The sequence below is a fragment of the Mus caroli genome, unplaced genomic scaffold, assembly GCF_978045245.1.
Source record: "Mus caroli unplaced genomic scaffold, Mus_caroli_1 scaffold_4, whole genome shotgun sequence".
Taxonomy (NCBI): domain Eukaryota; kingdom Metazoa; phylum Chordata; class Mammalia; order Rodentia; family Muridae; genus Mus; species Mus caroli.
Window position 1 is genome coordinate 8190323 of NW_028227259.1, and position 21716 is coordinate 8212038.

The 21716-nt window shown below is 43.6% G+C and overlaps 1 protein-coding gene across 4 annotated transcripts in view; it reads left to right on the forward strand.

Moving 5' to 3' along the window:
• The window catches only part of Napepld (N-acyl phosphatidylethanolamine phospholipase D), a 44513-nt gene that overhangs the window by 19243 nt on the left and 3554 nt on the right, over positions 1-21716 (forward strand). For all 4 annotated transcript variants that reach the window (XM_021162845.3, XM_021162843.3, XM_029477751.2 and 1 more), the window contains exons 3-4: positions 5566-6212; positions 11292-11406. In XM_021162845.3, coding sequence (XP_021018504.2) covers positions 5566-6212; positions 11292-11406 — 762 coding nt within the window. The remainder of the gene's footprint in view (positions 1-5565; positions 6213-11291; positions 11407-21716) is intronic.

The following is a 21716-nucleotide window of genomic DNA, read 5'->3' on the forward strand; positions in this document are numbered from 1 at the left end:
GAGAAACAATATCAGGACAAGTAGGTGAGGGCCCGAGACCGGAGGTCAGCTCAGATTTAATCAGATTTCTGGAGGTCATTTTATGAGTAGATCATGGCCTTAAGTCACTACTCGGAAAAGAAAATAATATTTACATAGGATAATTATATATTAGGCTATTTATAGCATGTTATAGTATATTGTATTTGTTTACCTACATATCTGAAAGTGCTGTAAAGGAAACGTATGATTAATGTGCACACTAATTGATATTCTAAAGAAAGTGGGTCAGAAACAGGATACACAGTTTAGTTGCCAGGTGAGAAAGAGTTTCTTCCCGGGGCCATTCCGGGTGTCTGTCTGTCTCTTCTGGAACATTAGGGCAGTGTGTCGGACAGCTCACAGGCCACACATTGTTCAGAGACTGTTGTTGCTTTGTGTTGTTGTTGGCTCCGTGACCTTGTCTGATTGTTATTATGATTCACAGTCACCTAAAGAGGGGAAATGAAAAATAACCCTGGGCAGGCAGCATTTTAGGGGGAGGGAAACAGGTGACTTGTGAGTTTCATGACTTGGCGGATGCTGTCAAATTGACAAGCAGGCTGCCCCAGCGTGGCTGGGTGAAAAGAGTGGGACTCGGGGAGATGGGAACCAATTTTATGCTCTTCCCTGACTGTGTGGCCTTCTTTCTCTCCCAGTCCTGGGAGACATTCTTCTGTGGTTTAAATCTTACTTGACCTGCACAGCTCATGTGTTAAAGCTTTATTCTTCGGCCTCATGCTATTGAGAATCGGTAGAAGCACTCAGAGGTAGGGGCAGTAGGAAGTCTCCTGGCCATTGGTGGCATGCCCTTGAAGGTGACAGTGGGACTCTCGTTCCTTTCTCCTTTCTTTCATTTCTGGGCAGGAATGTAAGGGGCTTGCTGTAGATCCCCCACCATGCTGTGCTGCCCCTCGTGGGCACAGAGCAACAGAGCCACTTGATGATGGCTTGGAACCTCCAACACTGAGCAAACCCAGACATTTCTAAAATTTCACCTGGACATCTTGCTTTTGTACTCGTCCCTGTAGTCAGTACCTGGCAGGTGTTTGCAGTCTGAAAATACACTTTCTATACTTTCTTCAGCTGCAGGCAATTCCCTTATCTACTCATTGGAAAATTCCATCCTTTGTTTTGTTCCAAAATGACTAGGTAGTCTTTGTGTACATTGGACACAGGAAAAAAAATTCCAGTACAGCCAAAGACTACAGATCCCACGAGTTGCTTATAATAGGATTTGTCCTGGATGTTTAAAATGGCAAATTGTCTAAAAAATTGTTTGTTTGAACCATAAAAGGTTCTCTGTGAAAGTCTTCCCCTCCGAGGGTGGATTCGGATGAGCAGAGCAGTACCTTTTTTTTGTTTGTTTGGTTTTTCGAGACAGGGTTTCTCTGTATAGCCTTGGCTGTCCTGGAACTCAGCCTCCCGAGTGCTGGGATTAAAGGCGTGCACCACCACCAGTATTTTCTTTCACCAACAAATCACCACTCACTGGGTGATTTGTATTCCCTGCAAAACAACCCACAGTTTACTGCTACTCCCTGGGATCAAAGCCGAGCAGTTGTGTGGGTTGTTCCCTTGGGAAGCTTGAGGGAGCAGATAAAGTGACCTAGAAGCGCCTCTCAGTGTGGCGCACCACCTGACCTGGCTTTTCCCCTTTCCTCAAGGAAACCAAAACATTAGAATTTTGCAGTTTCCATGAAGGAAAATTAACCAAGACAATATTGGTCTAGACAAACAACTTTGTTTGCTTCAAGATATCAAGAATCCTTCCCCCCACCTCGCCCTGCTCTACATTCACTTTCAAACTCTGTTGTGATGAAATGTTTATAAATCCTTCTTTCCTTTTCTGGTGTGTGTGTGTGTGTGTGTGTGTGTGTGTGTGTGCCATTGGGCATCTTCCTTAATCCCCCTCCACCTTAGTTTTTGAGACAGTCTATCCTTGAACCCGGAGCTCACAGACTTAGCTAGGCTGGTGGGCCTGTGAGCTTCAGGAATCCTTGTTTGCGCCCATTTAGTGCTGAGGTCAGCGTTTGTGGGGATGGTGGGGACCAGAACTCAGGTGTTCATGCCTGTGCAGTGGGCACTTTCCCCACGCAGCCATTTTGGATTCCTGAAGAAGTAGCCTTTGCTTTGCTTTCTTTTTGGCTGCTCAGTTGTAGGTTGTGTTTGTTTGAGTTTCCCGAGGAAGCTGCCAGGCAGTTCGTTTGTAAATATAAGCTGTTGCTTTGTAGTGAGGGAAGATGGGCACACAGATGTGTGTGTTAGTGTTCTGTTGCTGTGACAAAACACCAGCCAGGCGTCTTGTGGAAGGAAAGGTTTATCTGAGCTCAGGGTTCCATCCCTGTGGAGATGCGGGGCAGCAGGCTGGCACAGCTGAGGGAACACCAGAGAGCTCAGACCTGGATCTGCAAGCAGGAAGCACAGAGAGCTGGGAGTGGTGCCAGGCATGGAACCCCCAAGCCCCACCCCCAGTGATACATCTGCTCCAGCAAGGCCACACCTCCCCAACCTCACAAACAGCGCCACCAGCTGGGAACCAAGTATTTAAAAGTCTGAGCCTCTGAGGGACTTTCTCATCCAAACACCACAGTGAAGAAAAGTGTTCAGATCTCATCACTACTTTATCTTTTTATGAGACGCTTTCTTGAGTGACGAGTATGATTTCTTGAGTATGGAGTATAATTTCCATACTATACAACTGACCATTAAACATACAATTTAGTAGTTTCTAGTATATTCATGGATATGTGTAACCACACAAAATCATTTCTGTTTTTTTCCAAATGTGATACTCTTGTCATTTAGTCATCACCTTCCAGCCCTCATTCTTTTGCTCTCCTCCGTCCCCTGAAAACCATCTACAGTGATGTCTTAGCTTAGTGAATAAATCGAGGCTGCTAGTGGTGGTCAGTGGTGGGCTTTATGGCCCAGCAGCCATTCGGATGATGCTAAATGCCAAGCTTCAGGTGGCCTTTAAATAGAGCAAACCCAAAGTGCATTAGTTTTCAGGGATCGTTATTTTCCAGACATTTCAACACACTGTTTAATGTGGTTCTGCTTAAACATTTAAAATAGTTTTGTTAACATAATACAAGTTCCACATATTTAAAGTGTATAATTGGATGAGCTTTAACATTGACTAATGCAGAACAGATTGCCACAGTAAAGATGATGAATGTACCCACCATCCCCAATGTTTCCTTGTGGTTTTTGTGATCTTATCGCCCCTTATTCTACACACTTGTTCCCCGAGCTCTAACTTTCAATAAGGTAAGGTACTTAGTCGACCACATGCTTAGCATGGATGGGGTCCTGAGTTCACAACACACACACACACACACACACACACACACACACACACACACGGAGGTAGGGATTTAGAGTACATTCCGGTTGAAGAAGGTAAGCATATAAGCACAGGGACCAGCTGGCTGACTTGTGTGAGGGTAACTCTGGCTGACAACTCTTTACTTTCTCATCTATAAGATGAAAGTAGCTTTTATCTCTGGCATTTTGATCTATATTAAGTCTAAAATTTTTTTATAAATCAATGCAGACTCTAACAGTAAAATCTATATAAAGGGTGGCTATTGCTGATGTTATTTTATGCTGTGCTTCAGTACTTGATATGAGAGCATTTTGTCATCATCTCTGTCATGTGGCTAGTATCACACCTAACACATTCATTTCTTTCCTTTCTCTAAAAACATTCCTTGTTTAGTTTATGTGAATGCGTGTGCCTGAGTGTGGACCGCATGCTTGCACGTGCCTGAAGAGGCTAGGAGAGGGGTTCAGATGCCTGGGACTGGAGTTGTGGGTAGCTGCGAACAGCCTATTGTGGGTGCTGGGAACAGAACCCAGGCCTTCTAAAGACCAGCAGGTGCCCTCAACTGCTGAGCCATCTCTCCAGCACCCTTTTTCTTCCTTTTGCCCCCATTTTATTTTTATTTTTAAACATTTTTCCTTCTTAATTCTCTGCAAATATACCATGTGATACTTTTTCACTAACCCTAATTGTAAAATTTGAGAATTAATTGAATTTGTTCACTAATTTATCCAATATTTTTATTGATCACATCCTGTGTCGAAGTCACTAGGTACTTCACATGATTTCCGAGCCGTATAAGACGAGATAAGAGTCTGTATTCAAACTGGGATACCTAGAGGAGGGAGGCCCGTGTTCATAGAAACATGGGCGTCCAGGGCAAGGCATCGTATCTACAGAGACTTATGGATGGTCCCTTGGAGGATGTACAATCTCCAAGTCTCCAGAATGGGGTCAGAATCCTGTTCTGTCAGAGGGTCTGGAACTCAGCCCAGGAATAGGGAGTGTTTGCGTGTGTGTGGGCTGGAGAGTGTGAAGCCCAGCTGGGCGGGGCTGGGCACCCACAGGCAGCTGGGTGCTGGGCACGGGGATGAGTTGGGTTCGTCAGGCAGTAGAGAGCAGTGAAGACTTTTCAATAGGTCTTACTCTATTAACCAAGGCTAGCCTTGAACTCTAGACCCTTCTTCCTCAGCTTCCCAGGTGCTGGGGTTATAATGTTACCTCCCACGTCCAGCTTGGTACTGTCCAGGACTGTTACAGCTTTGGTGTGTGCGTGGAGGGGGCAGGAAGACAGCCAAACAGTCCTGAGGACTTTGATGTGTCTGGCTGCTGCTTAGGAGCTGCAGTAGAGGCTACTGACTATGGAGAGATAAAAGAAATGGGCAAGACTGGTGCGTGCTTGCTCACCGGGGTTGCGACTTACTGTATTCTTTTGGAATACTTACAGAATGTGTATTGGGAGCCAGCCATTCCTAATTCAGTTCTCATGACAGTGAAGTACAGGTACAGCCATCTTCCACATGGGGAACTTGAGCTTAACGAGCTTAAGGGACGTCTCTGCTAAACTCTACCAGGACTTCTCACTCAGACCATCTGGGTGGCATCTTGGTTCCTTTTCTCCCTTATCTCTTTTCCCTTTCTGTGTCAGCCGGCCTTGTAAGGGTAAGGACTGAGAAGACCCATTTATGAACGTGATCCACCCCACACAAACCCCAGGAAGCATCACACTGTTTTGCTTTGAATTTTATGCTCTCAAAAAGTAAGGACTGTAAGATCCAAGGGTTAACCATCAACTGCCATGGCTTGCTTTGTAAGTTCCAGGAATGGGGCTGCTTCTCAGGCTGGTTTTCAACAGCAAACACATGCTCAGCTCAGTGAGGAAACGGTTGCGAGCGACTGCATTGAGGCCAGTCTCCTGCCGCATGCCGGAAGAGAGCCTTCAGAAACTAAGCCTAGCAGGACTGAGAGTTTTCAGTTTACTTTTCCTTTTACTGATGCATTCAGGGCTGTACATCCCCAAACTGGTGTTACTAAGTCACATCTAGAAAGAAGCAAGGTACACGCTGTGTAAGAGCAGAGCAGAAGCACTAGGTCCATTGGATGACTTCAGTTATCCCCAAATAGCTCTTTCTGAAATTTAGGTCAGAATACTTTCTGCGATGATGTAATATCTTTCCACCTTTAAATACTGCTGTTTGCCTTTCTTTTTCCATATACAGGAACTTGACAAAGAGCTCCCAGTGCTTAAGCCATATTTTATCAGTGACCCTGAAGACGCTGGAGTGAGAGAGGCTGGCTTACGAGTCACGTGGCTGGGACATGCGACGCTGATGGTGGAAATGGATGAGCTCATCTTCCTCACGGACCCCATGTTCAGCTCCCGTGCCTCCCCCTCGCAGTACATGGGTCCGAAGCGGTTTCGCCGTCCCCCGTGTTCAGTAAGCGAACTCCCCACGATAGATGCTGTCCTCATCAGTCACAACCACTACGACCACCTAGACTACGGCTCGGTCCTGGCGTTGAACGAGCGGTTCGGCAGCGAGCTGAGGTGGTTTGTGCCGCTGGGCCTTCTTGACTGGATGCAGAAGTGTGGCTGCGAGAACGTGATTGAGCTGGACTGGTGGGAGGAGAATTGCGTCCCTGGTCACGACAAGGTCACCTTCGTCTTCACGCCTTCCCAGCACTGGTGCAAAAGGACCCTCCTGGACGACAACAAGGTTCTCTGGGGCAGCTGGTCCGTGCTAGGGCCTTGGAGTCGATTCTTCTTTGCTGGGGATACTGGCTACTGCCCCGCTTTTGAAGAGATTGGAAAAAGGTTCGGTCCTTTTGACCTGGCGGCTATACCCATCGGAGCTTATGAACCAAGGTGCGTAAGTGTGCGCTTTACAGGCTGTAACTTGTTGAGACGATGTAGTCTGTGGTTTTAGTGGTGGGCTTGGTTATCACTGATGGAGGTTGAAGTCGGATTCACGTTCAGTTTCCTGTGCACCTTGCCAGAGCCTACAATAACCTGCGGCTTAGAGCCAGTAGCCAGAATGAACTCTTGCTATTCCTTTTCACGTGGATGACTCTCTCTAGAGATGACTGTCTTTTCCTCTGTGATTGGAATTTCCCAATCCCTGCCCCGCAGCTGTTCTATGTTTAACAGAGCGAGAAAGCAAGGAGTTGGCTTGTATCGCTAGTCCTTGCGATGGTCTTAATTTCAGTGAGCAGGCAGAGAGTCTGGTCCTGACATGCCATTGCTCACTGTCCCCTCTCCAGCCATGCTGGACTCAGCAGACACGGGCCACACTGCCACTAACGACTGATAGACCCTGTTACCGTCTGTTTTTCTTAATCCTATCTGTCTTAATCTCCTTAAGGAAGAGCGATAATGGTTTAGGTGATTGGTCAAGCAGACGTACAGGTGAAGTGCAGCAGAACAGATTCTAACAAAGTACCCTAGGAGGTCGGCTTACTGGGTAATAAAACGAATGCTGACCCTAGCAGGGGGACATACGCTTGGATCCTCAGAACCCTGCCTGACAGCACATTCCTGTAATTCCGGAGCTGGGGATGCAGACAGGAGGGTCCTGGCCAGCCAGTCTAACCAGTCACTGAGGTCCAGGCTGGGGAAATGGATTCATGGTAAAGAGGAGCACCTTGGCAAAGCCATGAGGCCCAGACTGATCCCAGAACCCACAGGGTCTGTGAGCTCTCTTCTAGCTCTTACTTACATTGGCCCACGCGCTGTGCGTGTCACAGGGAAAGGATGAATAAATGTGGTAACTTTCTTCTCTTAAGGTGGAGAGTGATAGCGGAAAACATGCACACGTCTGGCCTGCACATGCCTGCATACACATCCACACACATGTGCACACACCATTTTTGCTTTACTTTTCTGTGCATGTTAGGCAAGCACTCTTTTTTTTTTTTTTTTTTTTTTTTTTTGGTTTTTCGAGACAGGGTTTCTCTGTGTAGCCCTGGCTGTCCTGGCACTCACTTTGTAGACCAGGCTGGCCTCGAACTCAGAAATCCACCTGCCTCTGCCTCCCGAGTGCTGGGATTAAGGCAAGCACTCTTATCACTGAGCTATATCCCCTGTCAAATTTGTTAACCTTTAAGCTCACCAAGCCATTTTTCTTATTAACATCTATTGTTTTATTCTGTTAGCATCTATTTATTTCCTCATTGTGGGTAGGTTTAGACACTTCCACCTGTTTTGGATTCTTGGTAATTATTAAAGCCATTGCAACTGCCAGATGAGGTGGCACAGGCCACTGATCCCAAACCTTAGAGGCTGAGCAGGAGGATCTGTTGCAGAAAACCACTACCACTACATACCACAGCAGAAACTACTGTACGTCAGTCAGTATGAGAAAACCACTACCACTACATACCACAGCAGAAACTACCGTAAGTCAGTATGAGGGTTTGAATTTTGCTTTTTCCATTCAAATTATTTTAGTTCTCACGAAACTTCTGAAAATATCAACATGGCTTTTAAAAAAACTTACAGATAATTTTCAAATGCTGTTGGTTTTTCCTCACTACATTAGAGTAGCTCTTTATAATTATGAAAACAGGTCTGCACAGGCTGCAGCATATGCGCGTGATGCATGTGTCTGGCGATGCAGCAAGCTGCATGCTTACAGTTGGCCCCTTCTCTGCAGTGCTGCCTTCTCTCTAGACTGTGAGTGGCGGGGCTGGGGACATCGCTTGCTTTAAGAACATTAAATGTGGGAGCTCACATGTATTGTGGAATTTCTCTGTGTGTGTTTTGTTTTTGTCAATACTGTTTTAAAATAAAGTAAAACTCAGGAATTCTGTGCACATGTAAGCTGGTTATAGAAAAAAAAAAGTAACCCTCCCAAAAAAACCCCAAAGAAACCAAAAAACCATTGGCTTTTAGTTTTGTGCAGGACATATTTCATCCCTTCCACTGGGTTCTCTCATCCCCAGACATTGTAGCCAAGTCAGCTGGAATTTAGCGTCTCCTGCTTTTCTCAGGTGCAGTGCTGGGGATTGAATCCAGAGCCGGGAACAAGCGAGGCCGAGTGATCAATTACTAGCCTGGCCTGTCTCCTTAGCTAGAGAACACAGAGGCTTTGTTTGTGGGTTCCTGGAGCACTCGACCGCTGTGCAGTAAACGTCACCCTTGTGCTGATGCACATGGCTGGGCTCTTCCAGGAGTTCTGGGAAGGGTGGTGCGCCGTGAGAGTGGGCGCCCCTTTGATCTCTTTAGCGTTTGTTTCGAGTGGCAGATTAGGATGAAAAGACATGAAGAAAGCGTTTTTTTTCCTCAGCTAAACCAACGGCTTAAAAAGTTAAACAGGTGTGTCCTTTGTATACAGAGTAATTTATTTTTCCCCTGAAGGCGATGTTTTTGTCAGTTATTCTCTGGGCAGGTGCTGCATTCAGAGCTCTCACGAGCTGTCTAGGTAACCCAACCGTCACGAGTCCTTTAGAGGCAGGATCAGAGTTTATACTTCATAGACAAGGAAGTGAGAGCTCAGGGTATTTGAGAGAACTTTCCACAGGCATTGTAGTCGTGGCAGGAGCTGGGACCAGAGGCTCTGTGCTTCAGGAGCCTAGGCTGCTTCTAAGGCTCAGTCGGCCTCTCAGGGCTCTGTCACATGGAGTCACTTGCCTGTTTTTTTTTTAAACTGCACTACACTCTTCAGTTTTTTTTTTTAAAGATTTATTTATTGATTATATGTAAGTACACTGTAGCTGTCTTCAGACACCCCAGAAGAGGGAGTCAGATCTTGTTACGGATGGTTGTGAGCCACCATGTGGTTGCTGGGATTTGAACTCCGGACCTTCGGAAGAGCAGTCGGGTGCTCTTACCCACTGAACCATCTCACCAGCCTACACTCTTCAGTTTTGTGGGTTTTTTTTTTTTTTTTTAGATTTATATTTTTATTTTTATTTGCATTGATGGTTTGCCTTCGAGTATGTGGGGTGGGGGTGGGGGGTGGCCAGCTCCTCTGGAATGAAGTTGACAGACAATTGTGAGCTGCCATGTGGGTGCTGGGAATTGAAACCAGGTCCTTTGGAAGAGCAGCCACTGTTTTTAACTGCTGAGCCATCTCTCCAGCCCAGTTGTATGATGTTTTAAGTAAAATTCCTTGACTAGCAGTAGGATTTTCTGTCCCTTATCTTTAAAGTTTGTACACGTTACCATGTACACTAGTTATTTTTGGGGAAAAAAATCTTGGTAATGCAGTCCAACCTTGAACTTAGGATCCTTATCTGGACTGGCAGGGTTACAGGTCTGTGTGCACAGTACCGGGATTGATACACCAACTCTTGGCTTGCTTTTCATTTGGTCAGTTTACATCTGCTCTATATTTTTATTCTGTAGTAACTGGAGTTTGTCTTCCAGTTCTTTACCCATTATTACATTTCTTTCTTTGACTCATTCCTAGCATTACCGAGTATTTTCTTTTTAAAGTATTAAGTCATGCTTTTAAAATATAGCACCAATAAAAATCAAAATAAACATGAAACAGAGCTTGAGACTCACTTGTTTAGCAGTTTATACACACAAGACTTTTGCTTTTTTGCCCCTAGAGAAAAGTGAATTGAGAGGAAATGGTTTACTGACTGTGAATAAGCTGGGCTTCAGTTTAGAATATATATGATTCTAAACTGAATATATATATATATATATATATACACACACATATATACATATACACACACATGTATACACACACACACACATACATGTGTGAGTGTATAATTTCTTTATTGAGGTAGGGTTTCTCTGGGTATCCCTAGCTGTTCTGAGACTATCTCTATAGATTAGGCTGGTCCTGAACTCAGAAATCTGCCTGCTTGTGCCTCTTGAATGCTGGGATTAAAGGTGTGTGCCACCATGCCCAGCATAAGATTTTATTTCGAAGTCTTGATGCCTCCAGACTTGCTCTGGGGCTTCTTCTCATCACTGTGTGTGCCCCCCTGGGATTCTCGATTCTGGCTGCAGAAGCCCAGTGCTAGTGTCCCAGCCCAAGGTAGTTACATCAGAATCACGGAGTAGCTTTTTATTGTAGGTTTTCCAAATGAGTGTGGTGTGAATTTAATGGCTAAGAAGTGGTTGGTGGCAGCTACCTTGTGCTTGTTGCTGTGTCTGCTGGTGATTTGGTCTTAGGCACTGACATAGAATCAACCCAAGGAATAGTGGAGGCTATACAAATAACCGTTGTACACATGGATAAAATCCTCAGATAAAAAAAAATGTGAAAACTGTGAACACAGAAAGCTGCTACATTCTCAAACATTCAGTCCTGTGAAGAATATTTTTTAAAAATGTTTATTTATTAATTATATGTAAGTACACTGTAGCTGTCTTCAGACACTCCAGAAGAGAGCATCAGATTTTGTTATGGATGGTTGTGAGCCACCATGTGGTTGCTGGGATTTGAACTCAGGACCTTTGAAAGAGCAGTCGGTGCTCTTAACCGCTGAGCCATCTCACCAGCCCGTGAAGAATCTTTTTGATTTAAGTTTTATTTTATTTTTTGGTTTTTCGAGACAGGGCTTCTCTGTGCAGCCCTGGCTGTCCTGGAACTCACTCTGTAGACCAGGCTGGCCTCGAACTCAGAAATCCGCCTGCCTCTGCCTCTCAAGTGCTGGGATTAAAGGCGTGCGCCACCACTGCCCGGCTTATTTAATTTTAACTGAGTGTGTGTGTGTGTGTCTGTATGAGTGTGTGTCTGTGTGTGTAAGTGTCCAAGGAGGTCAGACAGAGGCGTTGGATCTCCTGGAGCTGAGGTTATAGGCACTTGTGAGATGCCTGATGTGGAACCAAACTCAGGTCTTCTGCAAAAGTAGTATATGCTCTTAACTGCACAATTCTCTCTCCAGATATGCAGACCACTCAGTGTTGATTAGATGAAAACAATCATTTGGATTTGGCTCTTCTCAAAGACTGGGTTAATTAATGGCTGTATTTCATCAGGTGGTTTATGAAATACCAGCATGCAGACCCAGAAGATGCTGTAAGGATTCACATTGACCTTCAAACAAAGAGATCTGTGGCAATCCACTGGGGGACTTTCGCCTTAGCTAATGAGGTAAGTTTGATATAAACAAACAAACAAGCTAGCTTTGATTGTGTGTTTGGCTGTTGGTGGGGATTTAGGTATTGCTGTGTCCTGGCTTTGAGAGACAACACTGTGGTATCAAACTCCATACAATTATAACAATCACCGCATAAACTGGAGTGTTATTATTAGTAAAATAATACTTGAACACAGTATGAATAAAACCTGCATGGTGTGCCATTGCTTAGTCTGATTCTCCAGTTATCTCTGTGTGATGTAGAACATGAACCGTCATGGCCCACTCTCCAGATGACTTGTGCTCTAGCAGAAGCTAGAACACATGAACATGGCTTGTTTACCAGAAGGTAGAAATGCTATAATGTAGGACAGATAAATTGGTCTCGGACACAGGGAGGGATCTGGAATTGCTTCATGGAAGATGCAAATTTTAATGTGGCAAGAAGGAAGGTATCTTTCCAGAAGAGGAAGGGGCAGAGCATAACGGGGCAGCACACACTGGAGAAGTGAGGAGTTGCCCAGCAGGAGAGTGGGTGGTGGAGGGCAGCCGGAATAGAAGCGTCTAACCTATCCAGTTAACTTGATTCAGTGCTTGTCATCTCTGACATTGGGGTAAACGTGGCTTAGTCCTGAACTACATCAGAAGAACTGTCTTTTTCTTAGGAGATTCATCCCCAGAGCTCTGCTGCCAGCCTGGGTTCTGGGGTCAGGCAGGTCTGGATCTGAGACCAGGCCAAGTTTAGAAGGGGTTAGAAGTCAACTTCTCCTTGGCGTACTGAGGCTCCTTCTATCTCCTAGCACCTCTCTGCAGAGACCCAATGTTTTCTTGCTTGCCTTCTTGTTCTGCTTGCTCTTGGCCTGATCCTTCCTAAGATATGGTTTGTTCCAGAATTACCTAATACGCTCCTTGTTCATTTCCCTAACCCCTAGTTAAAGTGCCTATTTTATGATGAAATAACCCTGTGTAATGCCGCAGGTCATTAGCCATGCTGCTGGACGTGGAATGGAGCAATAAGTGAAAACCTACAGAGCCAGGAGGAAGGCTTCCCCACCCCCACCCAAGGGACATGTGTGCATTTGGCAAGAGGCAACCTGTTGCATGAGTATACTGCCATTTGATGGCAGTTTCTTCTGCCATCTCTGTGTGGTTGTGTGTGTGGACATCCCATGGGATCCTGTCAGTGACCTAGATGGAATACTGTTATTTATTAAGCCTTTGTAAAGGAAAGCCTGAAGACTCAGCCTAAGGGATGGGCTCTTTGCTGAGATGGAGAGACAGGGAGAAGATGTCAAGAATCATTTCACTATTAAGACTTCAAACATCGTGCTGAATTGTCTTGAAGAATACAGTATAAATAAAGCTTAGTAAAAGCCTGAATTGTAAAATTATCTTTTGTTTGCCTGATGTAATTGCTGTCTCCGAGGTTTACTGCCTCTGTCTTCTAACCTATGCCTGGTCTTGGACGCTTCCAGCCTCCATGCAATCTTACCTAGGCCTAGAATGTTTTCAGCCTCTGAGACTTGGCTGCTGAATAAGTTCACCCTTATGTAGTTCTTTTTGATCTCTACCTGGCTGGTTCAACTCAGCTGTCTTAGCTCAGAATTCCTCTGCAATCTGACTTGATTCAATCTGGCTTCTTGCTCTTTTCTCCTGAATTGCTCTGCTTGGTTTCACACTAACCCCTAGCAACCTGTTCTAATCTTCTGGCTCCTTCTCATTCACTGGCTCATTCTGTCTTCACCTGTATCTAGTTTGTTCTTCCCATAACCTGTCTCTGTATGATTGTCCTCTTTTTCTCTTTCTTTCTTTCTTTCTTTCTTTCTTTCTTTCTTTCTTTCTTTCTTTCTTTCTTTCTTTCTTTCTTTCTTTCTTTCTTTCTTTTTTTCTTTCTTTCTTTCTTTCTTTCTTTCTTTCTTTCTTTTTTTTTATAAAAGTGTTAGTAGTTCGAATATACAAAAGATTCTTTTTTTTGATTTTTAATATTTTTATTACATATTTTCCTCAATTACATTTCCAATGCTATCCCAAAAGTCCCCCATAGCGCCCCCCACTTCCCTACCCACCCATTCCCATTCTTTTGGCCCTGGCATTCCCCTATATTGGGGCATATAAAGTTTGCAAGTCCAATGGGCCTCTCTTTCCATTGATGGCCGACTAGGCCATCTTTCGATACATATGAAGCTAGAGACAAGAGCTCCGGGGTTCTGGTTAGTACATCATGTTGTTCCAACAATAGGGTTGCATATCCCTTTAGCTCCTTGGGTACTTTCTCTAGCTTCTCCATTGGGAGCCCTGTGATACATCCAATAGCTGACTGTGAACATCCACTCCTGTGTTTGCTAGGCCCCGGCATCGTCTCACAAGAGACAGCTATATTTGGGTCCTTTCAGCAAAATCTTGCTAGTGTATGCAATGGTGTCAGCGTTTAGAAGCTGCTTATGGGATGGATCCCTGGATACGGCAGTCTCTAAATGGTCCATCCTTTCATCACAGCTACGAACTTTGTCTCTGTAACTCCTTCCCTGGGTGTTTTGTTCCCAATTCTAAGAAGGTGCACAGTGTCCACACTTTGGTCTTCATTCTTCTTGAGTTTCATGCGTTTAGCAAATTGTATCTTATATCTTGGGTATCCTAAGTTTTGGGCTAATATCCACTTATCAGTGAATACATATTGTGTGAGTTCTTTTGTGATTGTGTTATTTCACTCAAGATGATGCCCTCCAGGTCCATCCATTTGGCTAGGAATTTCATAAATTCATTCTTTTTAATAGCTGAGTAGTACTCCATTGTGTAAATGTACCATAATTTCTGTATCCATTCCTCTGTTGAGGGACATCTGGGTTCTTTCCAGCTTCTGGCTATTATAAATAGGGCTGCTATGAACATAGTGGAGCATGTATCCTTTTTACCGGTTGGGACATCTTCTGGATATATGCCCAGGAGAGGTATTGCTGGATCCTCCGGTAGTACTATGTCCAATTTTCTGAGGAACCGCCAGACTGATTTCCAGAGTGGTTGTACCAGCTTGCAATCCCAGCAACAATGGAGGAGTGTTCCTCTTTCTCCACATCCTCGCCAGCATCTGCTGTCACCTGAATTTTTGATCTTAGCCATTCTGACTGGTGTGAGGTGGAATCTCAGGGTTGTTTTGATTTGCATTTCCCTGATGATTAAGGATGTTGAACATTTTTTCAGGTGTTTCTCTGCCATTCGGTATTCCTCAGGTGAGAATTCTTTGTTCAGTTCTGAGCCCCATTTTTTAATGGGGTTATTTGACTTTCTGGAGTCCACCTTCTTGAGTTCTTTATATATATTGGATATTAGTCCCTTATCTGATTTAGGATAGGTGAAGATCCTTTCCCAATCTGTTGGTGGTTTTTTTGTCTTATTGATGGTGTCTTAAGCCTTGCAGAAGCTTTGTAGTTTCATGAGGTCCCACTTGTCAATTCTCGATCTTACAGCACAAGCCATTACTGTTCTATTCAGGAATTTTTCCCCTGTGCCCATATCTTCAAGGCTTTTCCCCACTTTCTCCTCTATAAGTTTCAGTGTCTCTGGTTTTATGTGAAGTTCCTTGATCCACTTAGACTTGATCTTAGTACAAGGAGATAGGAATGGATCGATTCACATTCTTCTACATGTTAACAACCAGTTGTGCCAGCACCATTTGTTGAAAATGCTGTCTTTCTTCCACTGGATGTTTTTAGCTCCCTTGTCGAAGATCAAGTGACCATAGGTGTGTGGGTTCATTTCTGGGTCTTCAATTCTATTCCATTGGTCTATTTGTCTGTCACTATACCAGTACCATGCAGTTTTTATCACAATTGCTCTGTAGTAGAGCTTTAGGTCCGGCATGGTGATTCCACCAGAGGTTCTTTTATCCTTGAGAAGAGTTTTTGCTATCCTAGGTTTTTTGTTATTCCAGATGAATTTGCAGATTGCACTTTCTAATTCGTTGAAGAATTGAGTTGGAATTTTGATGGGGATTGCATTGAATCTGTAGATTGCTTTTGGCAAGATAGCCATTTTTACAATGTTGATCCTGCCAATCCATGAGCATGGGAGATCTTTCCATCTTCTGAGATCTTCTATAATTTCTTTCTTCAGAGACTTGAAGTTTTTATTATACAGATCTTTCACTTCCTTAGTTAGAGTCACGCCAAGATATTTTATATTATTTGTGACTATTGAGAAGGGTGTTGTTTCCCTAATTTCTTTCTCAGCCTGTTTATTCTTTGTGTAGAGAAAGGCCATTGATTTGTTTGAGTTAATTTTATATCCAGCTACTTCACCGAAGCTGTTTATCAGGCTTAGGAGTTCTCTGGTGGAATTTTTAGGGTCACTTATATATACTATCATATCATCTGCAAAGAGTGATATTTTGACTTCATCTTTTCCAATTTGTATCCCTTTGATCTCCTTTTGTTGTCGAATTGCTCTGGCTAGGACTTCAAGTACAATGTTGAATAGGTATGGAGAAAGTGGACAGCCTTGTCTAGTCCCTGATTTTAGAGGGATTGCTTCAAGCTTCTCACCATTTACTTTGATGTTGGCTACTGGTTTGCTGTAGATTGCTTTTATCATGTTTAGGTATGGGCCTTGAATTCCTGATCTTTCCAAGACTTTTATCATGAATGGGTGTTGGATCTTGTCAAATGCTTTTTCCGCATCTAACGAGATGACCATGTGGTTTTTGTCTTTGAGTTTGTTTATATACTGGATTACGTTGATGGATTTCCGTATATTGAACCATCCCTGCATCCCTGGGATGAAACCTACTTGGTCAGGATGGATGATTGTTTTGATGTGTTCTTGGATTCGGTTAGCAAGAACTTTATTGAGGATTTTTGCATCAATATTCATAAGGGATATTGGTCTGAAGTTTTCTATCTTTGTTGGGTCTTTTTGTGGTTTAGGTATCAGAGTAATTGTGGCTTCATAGAATGAGTTGGGTAGAGTACCTTCTGTTTCTATTATGTGGAATAGTTTGTGAAGAACTGGGATTAGATCTTCTTTGAAGGTCTGATAGAACTCTGCACTAAACCCATCTGGTCCTGGGCTTTTTTTAGTTGGGAGACTATTAATGACTGCTTCTATTTCTTTGGGGGATATAGGGCTGTTTAGATCATTAACCTGATCTTGATTCAACTTTGGTACCTGGTATCTGTCTAGGAACTTCTCCATTTCATCCAGGTTCTCCAGTTTTGTTGAGTATAGCCTTTGGTAGAAGGATCTGATGGTGTTTTGGATGTCTTCAGGATCTGTTGTTATGTCTCCTTTTTCATTTCTGATTTTGTTAATTAGGATGCTTTCCCTGTGCCCTCTAGTGAGTCTGGCTAAGAGTTTATCTATCTTGTTGATTTTCTCAAAGAACCAGCTCCTTGATTGGTTGATTCTTTGAATAGTTTTTCTTGTTTCCACTTGGTTGATTTCGCCCCTGAGTTTGATTATTTCCTGCCGTCTACTCCTCTTGGGTGAATTTGCTTCCTTTTGTTCTAGTGCTTTTAGGTGTGTTGTCAAGCTGCTAATGTGTGCTCTCTCTAGTTTCCTTTTGGAGGCACTCAGAGCTATGAGTTTTCCTCTTAGAAATGCTTTCATTGCGTCCCATAAGTTTGGGTATGTTGTGGCTTCATTTTCATTGAACTCTAAAAAGTCCTTAATTTCTTTCTTTATTCCTTCCTTGACCAAGGTATCATTGAGAAGAGTGTTGTTCAGTTTCCACGTGAAGGTTGGCTTTCTATTATTTATTTTGTTATTGAAGATCAGCCTTAGTCCATGGTGATCTGATAGGATGCATGGGACAATTTCAATATTTTTGTATCTGTTGAGGCCTGTTTTGTGACCAATTATGTGGTCAATTTTGGAGAAGGTACCATGAGGTGCTGAGAAGAAGGTATATCCTTTTGTTTTAGGATAGAATGTTCTGTAGATATCTGCCAGATCCATTTGATTCATAATTTCTCTTAGTTTCTCTGTGTCCCTGTTTAGTTTCTGTTTCCATGATCTGTCCATTGGTGAAAGTGGTGTGTTGAAGTCTCCCACTATTATTGTATGAGGTGCAATGTGTGCTTTGAGATTTACTAAAGTTTCTTTAATGAATGTGGCTGCCTTTGTATTTGGAGCATAGATATTCAGGATTGATAGTTCCTCTTGGAGGATTTTACCTTTGATGAGTATGAAGTGTCCCTCCCTGTCTTTTTTAATGACTTTGGGTTGGAAGTCAATCTTATCAGATATTAGAATGGCTACTCCAGCTTGTTTCTTCATGCCATTTGCTTGGAAAATTGTTTTCCAGCCTTTCATTCTGAGGTAGTGTCTATCCTTTTCTCTGAGATGAGTTTCCTGTAAGCAGCAAAATGTTGGGTCTTGTTTGTGTAGCCAGTTTGTTAGTCTATGTCTTTTTATCGGGGAGTTGAGTCCATTGATATTAAGAGATATTAAGGAAAAGTAATTGTTGTTTCCTGTTATTTTTGATGTTAAAGTTGGCATTTTGTTCTTGTGGCTGTCTTCTTTTAGGTTTGTTGAGGGATTACCTTCTTGTTGTTTCTAGGGCGTGGTTCCTGTCCTTGTATTGGTTTTTTTCTGTTATTATCCTTTGAAGGGCTGGATTCGTGGAGAGATAATGTGTGAACTTGGTTTTGTCGTGGAATACTTTGGTTTCTCCATCTATGTTAATTGAGAGTTTGGCTGGGTATAGTAGCCTGGGCTGGAATTTGTGTTCTTTTAGTGTCTGTATAACATCCGTCCAGGATATTCTGGCTTTCATAGTCTCCGGTGAAAAATCTGGTGTAATTCTGATAGGCTTGCCTTTATATGTTACTTGGCCTTTTTCTCTTACTGCTTTTAGTATTCTATCTTTATTTAGAGCATTTGTTGTTCTGATTATTATGTGTCGGGAGGTATTTCTTTTCTGGTCCAGTCTATTTGGAGTTCTGTAGGCTTCTTGTATGTTCATGGGCATCTCTTTCTTTAGATTTGGGAAGTTTTCTTCTATAATTTTGTTGAAGATATTTGCTGGTCCTCTTTGTTGAAAATCTTCATTCTCATCCACTCCTATTATCCGTAGGTTTGGTCTTCTCATTGTGTCCTGTATTTCTTGGATGTTTTGAGTTAGGATCTTTTTGCATTTTCCATTTTCCTTGATTGTTGTGCCGATGTTCTCTATGGAATCTTCTGCACCTGAGATTCTCTCTTCCATCTCTTGTATTCTGTTGCTGATGCTGGTATCTATGGTTCCAGATTTCTTTCCTAGGGTTTCTATCTCCAGTGTTGCCTCATTTTGGGTTTTCTTTATTGTGTCTACTTCCCTTTTTAGGTCTAGTATGGTTTTGTTCATTTCCATCATCTGTTTGGATGTGTTTTCCTGTTTTTCTGTAAGGACTTCTACCTGTTTGATTATGTTATCTTGTTTTTCTTTAAGGATTTGTAACTCTTTAGCAGTGTTCTCCTGCAATTCTTTAAGGGATTTTTGTGCTTCCTCTTTAGTGTCTTCTGCCTGTTTAGCATTGTTCTCCTGTATTTCTTTAAGTGTGTTATTAAAGTCCTTCTTGAAGTCCTCTACCATCATCAGGAGATATGCTTTTAGATCCGTGTCTAGCTTTTCCGGTGTGTTGGGGTGCCCTGGATTGGGCGAAGTGGGGGTGCTGGGTTCTGATGATGGTGAGTGGTCTTGGTTTCTGTTAGTAAGATTATTACGTTTACCTTTCACCATCTGGTAATCTCTGGGGTTAGTTGTTATCGTTGTCACTGTTTAAAGATTGGAGCAGAAGCTGTGTTCCACTCACCAGCAGTCCCAAAATCCTGCGGCGGGGGTCGTGGGTAGCTGGCGGGTGTCAGGCAACTCTGCGCTCCAGCTACCCCGGCGCTATTCCGGCCGGATGAGGCCTGTGGCCCTACTCAGGCCGGTTTCTGCTTCCCTAACTAATGCAGTCTCAGGTCCCGCGCGCAATTGGATTGGAGCAGAAGCTGTGTTCCACTCACCAGAAGTCTTAAGATCCTGTGGCGGGTGTTGTGGGTAGCTGGCGAGTGTCAGCCGACCCTGCGCCCCAGCTGCCCCGATGCTTTTCTGACCGGAAGAGGCTTGTGGCCCTATGTAGGCCGGATTTCTCTTTCTTTCTTTCTTTCTTTCTTTCTTTCTTTCTTTCTTTCTTTCTTTCTTTCTTTCTCTCTCTCTCTCTCTCTCTCTCTCTCTCTCTCTCTCTCTCTCTCTCTTTCTTTCTTTCTTTTTGGTTTTTTGAGACAGGGTTTCTCTGTGTAGCCCTGGCTGTCCTGGAACTCACTTTGTAGACCAGGCTGGCCTCGAACTCAGAAATCCGCCTGCCTCTGCCTCCCGAGTGCTGGGATTGATTGTCCTCTTTTAAAACTGCCTCTTTTCACACACTCCCTTTCCCTCTTCCTCTCCCTCTCCCTCTCCCTCTCCCTCTCCCTCTCCCTCTCCCTCTCCCTCTCCCTCTCTTGCTCTCTTAAGTAGCTTCCCTTTCCTCTCTCTTCTGAGAGCTGGGCATATCCTATTCTGTCAAATCTTTCTCTGATTCATCACTTTTTCTGCCATTCAATTAGACATCACTTTCAAACATGGGTGCATCCTTCTACAAACTAAAGCTACCTTCATTGTTTGGGACTAAAGGTGTGTAGTAAGGGTGTGTCTGTATTCCAGCCAGAGGGATGAAAGGTGTGTGCTAAGGTTGAGCCATACCACAACTAGAAACAGGGTTTTTCAGTAAATAACACAATCTTGGGATTCACAGTGTGATCAAATAGGCTGCAACACCTAATTATTTAGTAGTTGGTCGAATGCTGTCAGCGACCCTCTAAACATAGCTGCAGGCAGGAAATAAACAGAGAGGAAAATTACATGTTAAGCCCCAAGAAAAGCTTCCTGACTTTTATATTTTGTTGATTTTCTCCTCACTCCTGGAAAGGATTGAGTGTTGCAGGCAGCAGGCCTGGCCCCGTCCTGCAATGAGGAGATGCAGCCCAGCACTCCTGGCTGGGCAGTCTGGAGTTGCTTCTAGAGACCTTGACTCCTGTGTAGCTGGGATCGTAAGTCACAGAAGACAATTGCAGGTTAGATCAGAATCAGGGTGACTCAATAATAAGCAGTAAACACCGTGGGCAGATTTCAAGTGCAGGCATTCAGAAAGATAAGCTTGGGGCTGGACAGATGGCTCAGTAGAGGGAGTATTAGAAAGTTATAGAAGTTTAAAGCATCCTTCTGGCTTAACTGCTGCCTTAACTGCTGCTGGCTTGACTGTTCATTAGCTGCTCTATTCCTGTCTGGGATGCTGCTCAGGAAAGGGTGGAATTGCTGCGCAGGCAGTCTTTACTGTGGATTTATTAGTTGGGTCTAAAGTCAGTGGGGAATGTAAACTGGGGGTTGGTGAAGGAATTCTTTCCCGTTTCCTGTCCCTTAATCTTCCTACTGTCTGGATTCTTTCACCTTTCTAGATCAGCTCTTTCCCCAGCCATATTTACATATAAGCTGTCTCCTCCTCTAGCCAGAACCACCTTCCTCTTCACCCTCACAGACAGCTCAGCCTTCATTCCACACATTGCCCGGTGCACTCTGCTCATCTCTATAGAAGACTTTTACAGTTTGAATCAAATCACAACACAGCGTGACCTGGGAGCCTCATGCTTGGGATGAAAACCTGCTTGCCTACAGTGCCCTGAACAGCCCAAGCTATTTGCTTAGAGGGGACTTTCTTGGGAGGGCCCCTGAGATTACTGTCTTTAAGACAGACCCCATTTCCAGCACTTTCTTCCCCCCTTGTTTCCTTTTGTGTTGGTCTCTGTATTAGGAGGGTAAGACTTTTGTCTCGTTCACTATCAGGCATGCTCTGTAGATACCTAGAAGATAGTCTTCACAGAAGGGGAGAGACAGACTCCCCACTGGTGACTAGTTCAGAAACGTTGACTTGTTTTCTAACTTCTAAATGCTACCTTTCTAAGTAGGTAGGGAAAAAGAAACTTCGAATCCATTAAGGAAAAAAAAAAAGCTATTATACAGCGTAGAGATTTAGGTCAGAGGGAAATAACTTTTAAAAAGGGGGATGAAGTTGGAATGGGGCGGGTCTGGGAGGAGATAAGGGAGGGGATAAGGAGTGGATGTTATTGAAATAGATTGCACACGTGTATGAAATTCTCTAATAATTAGTAGAAGTATTTATTAGTGTGCTTAAACCTCTGGTGGTGTAGCTATATATTTCTCTTAAATTGTTCTTTTTACCACATCACAACGATTCTCTAGTTTTCTGTGTGTTTTTAAAAATGTTTTTATGTGCACGAGTGTTTTGCCTGCATATATGTCTGTGTAACACAT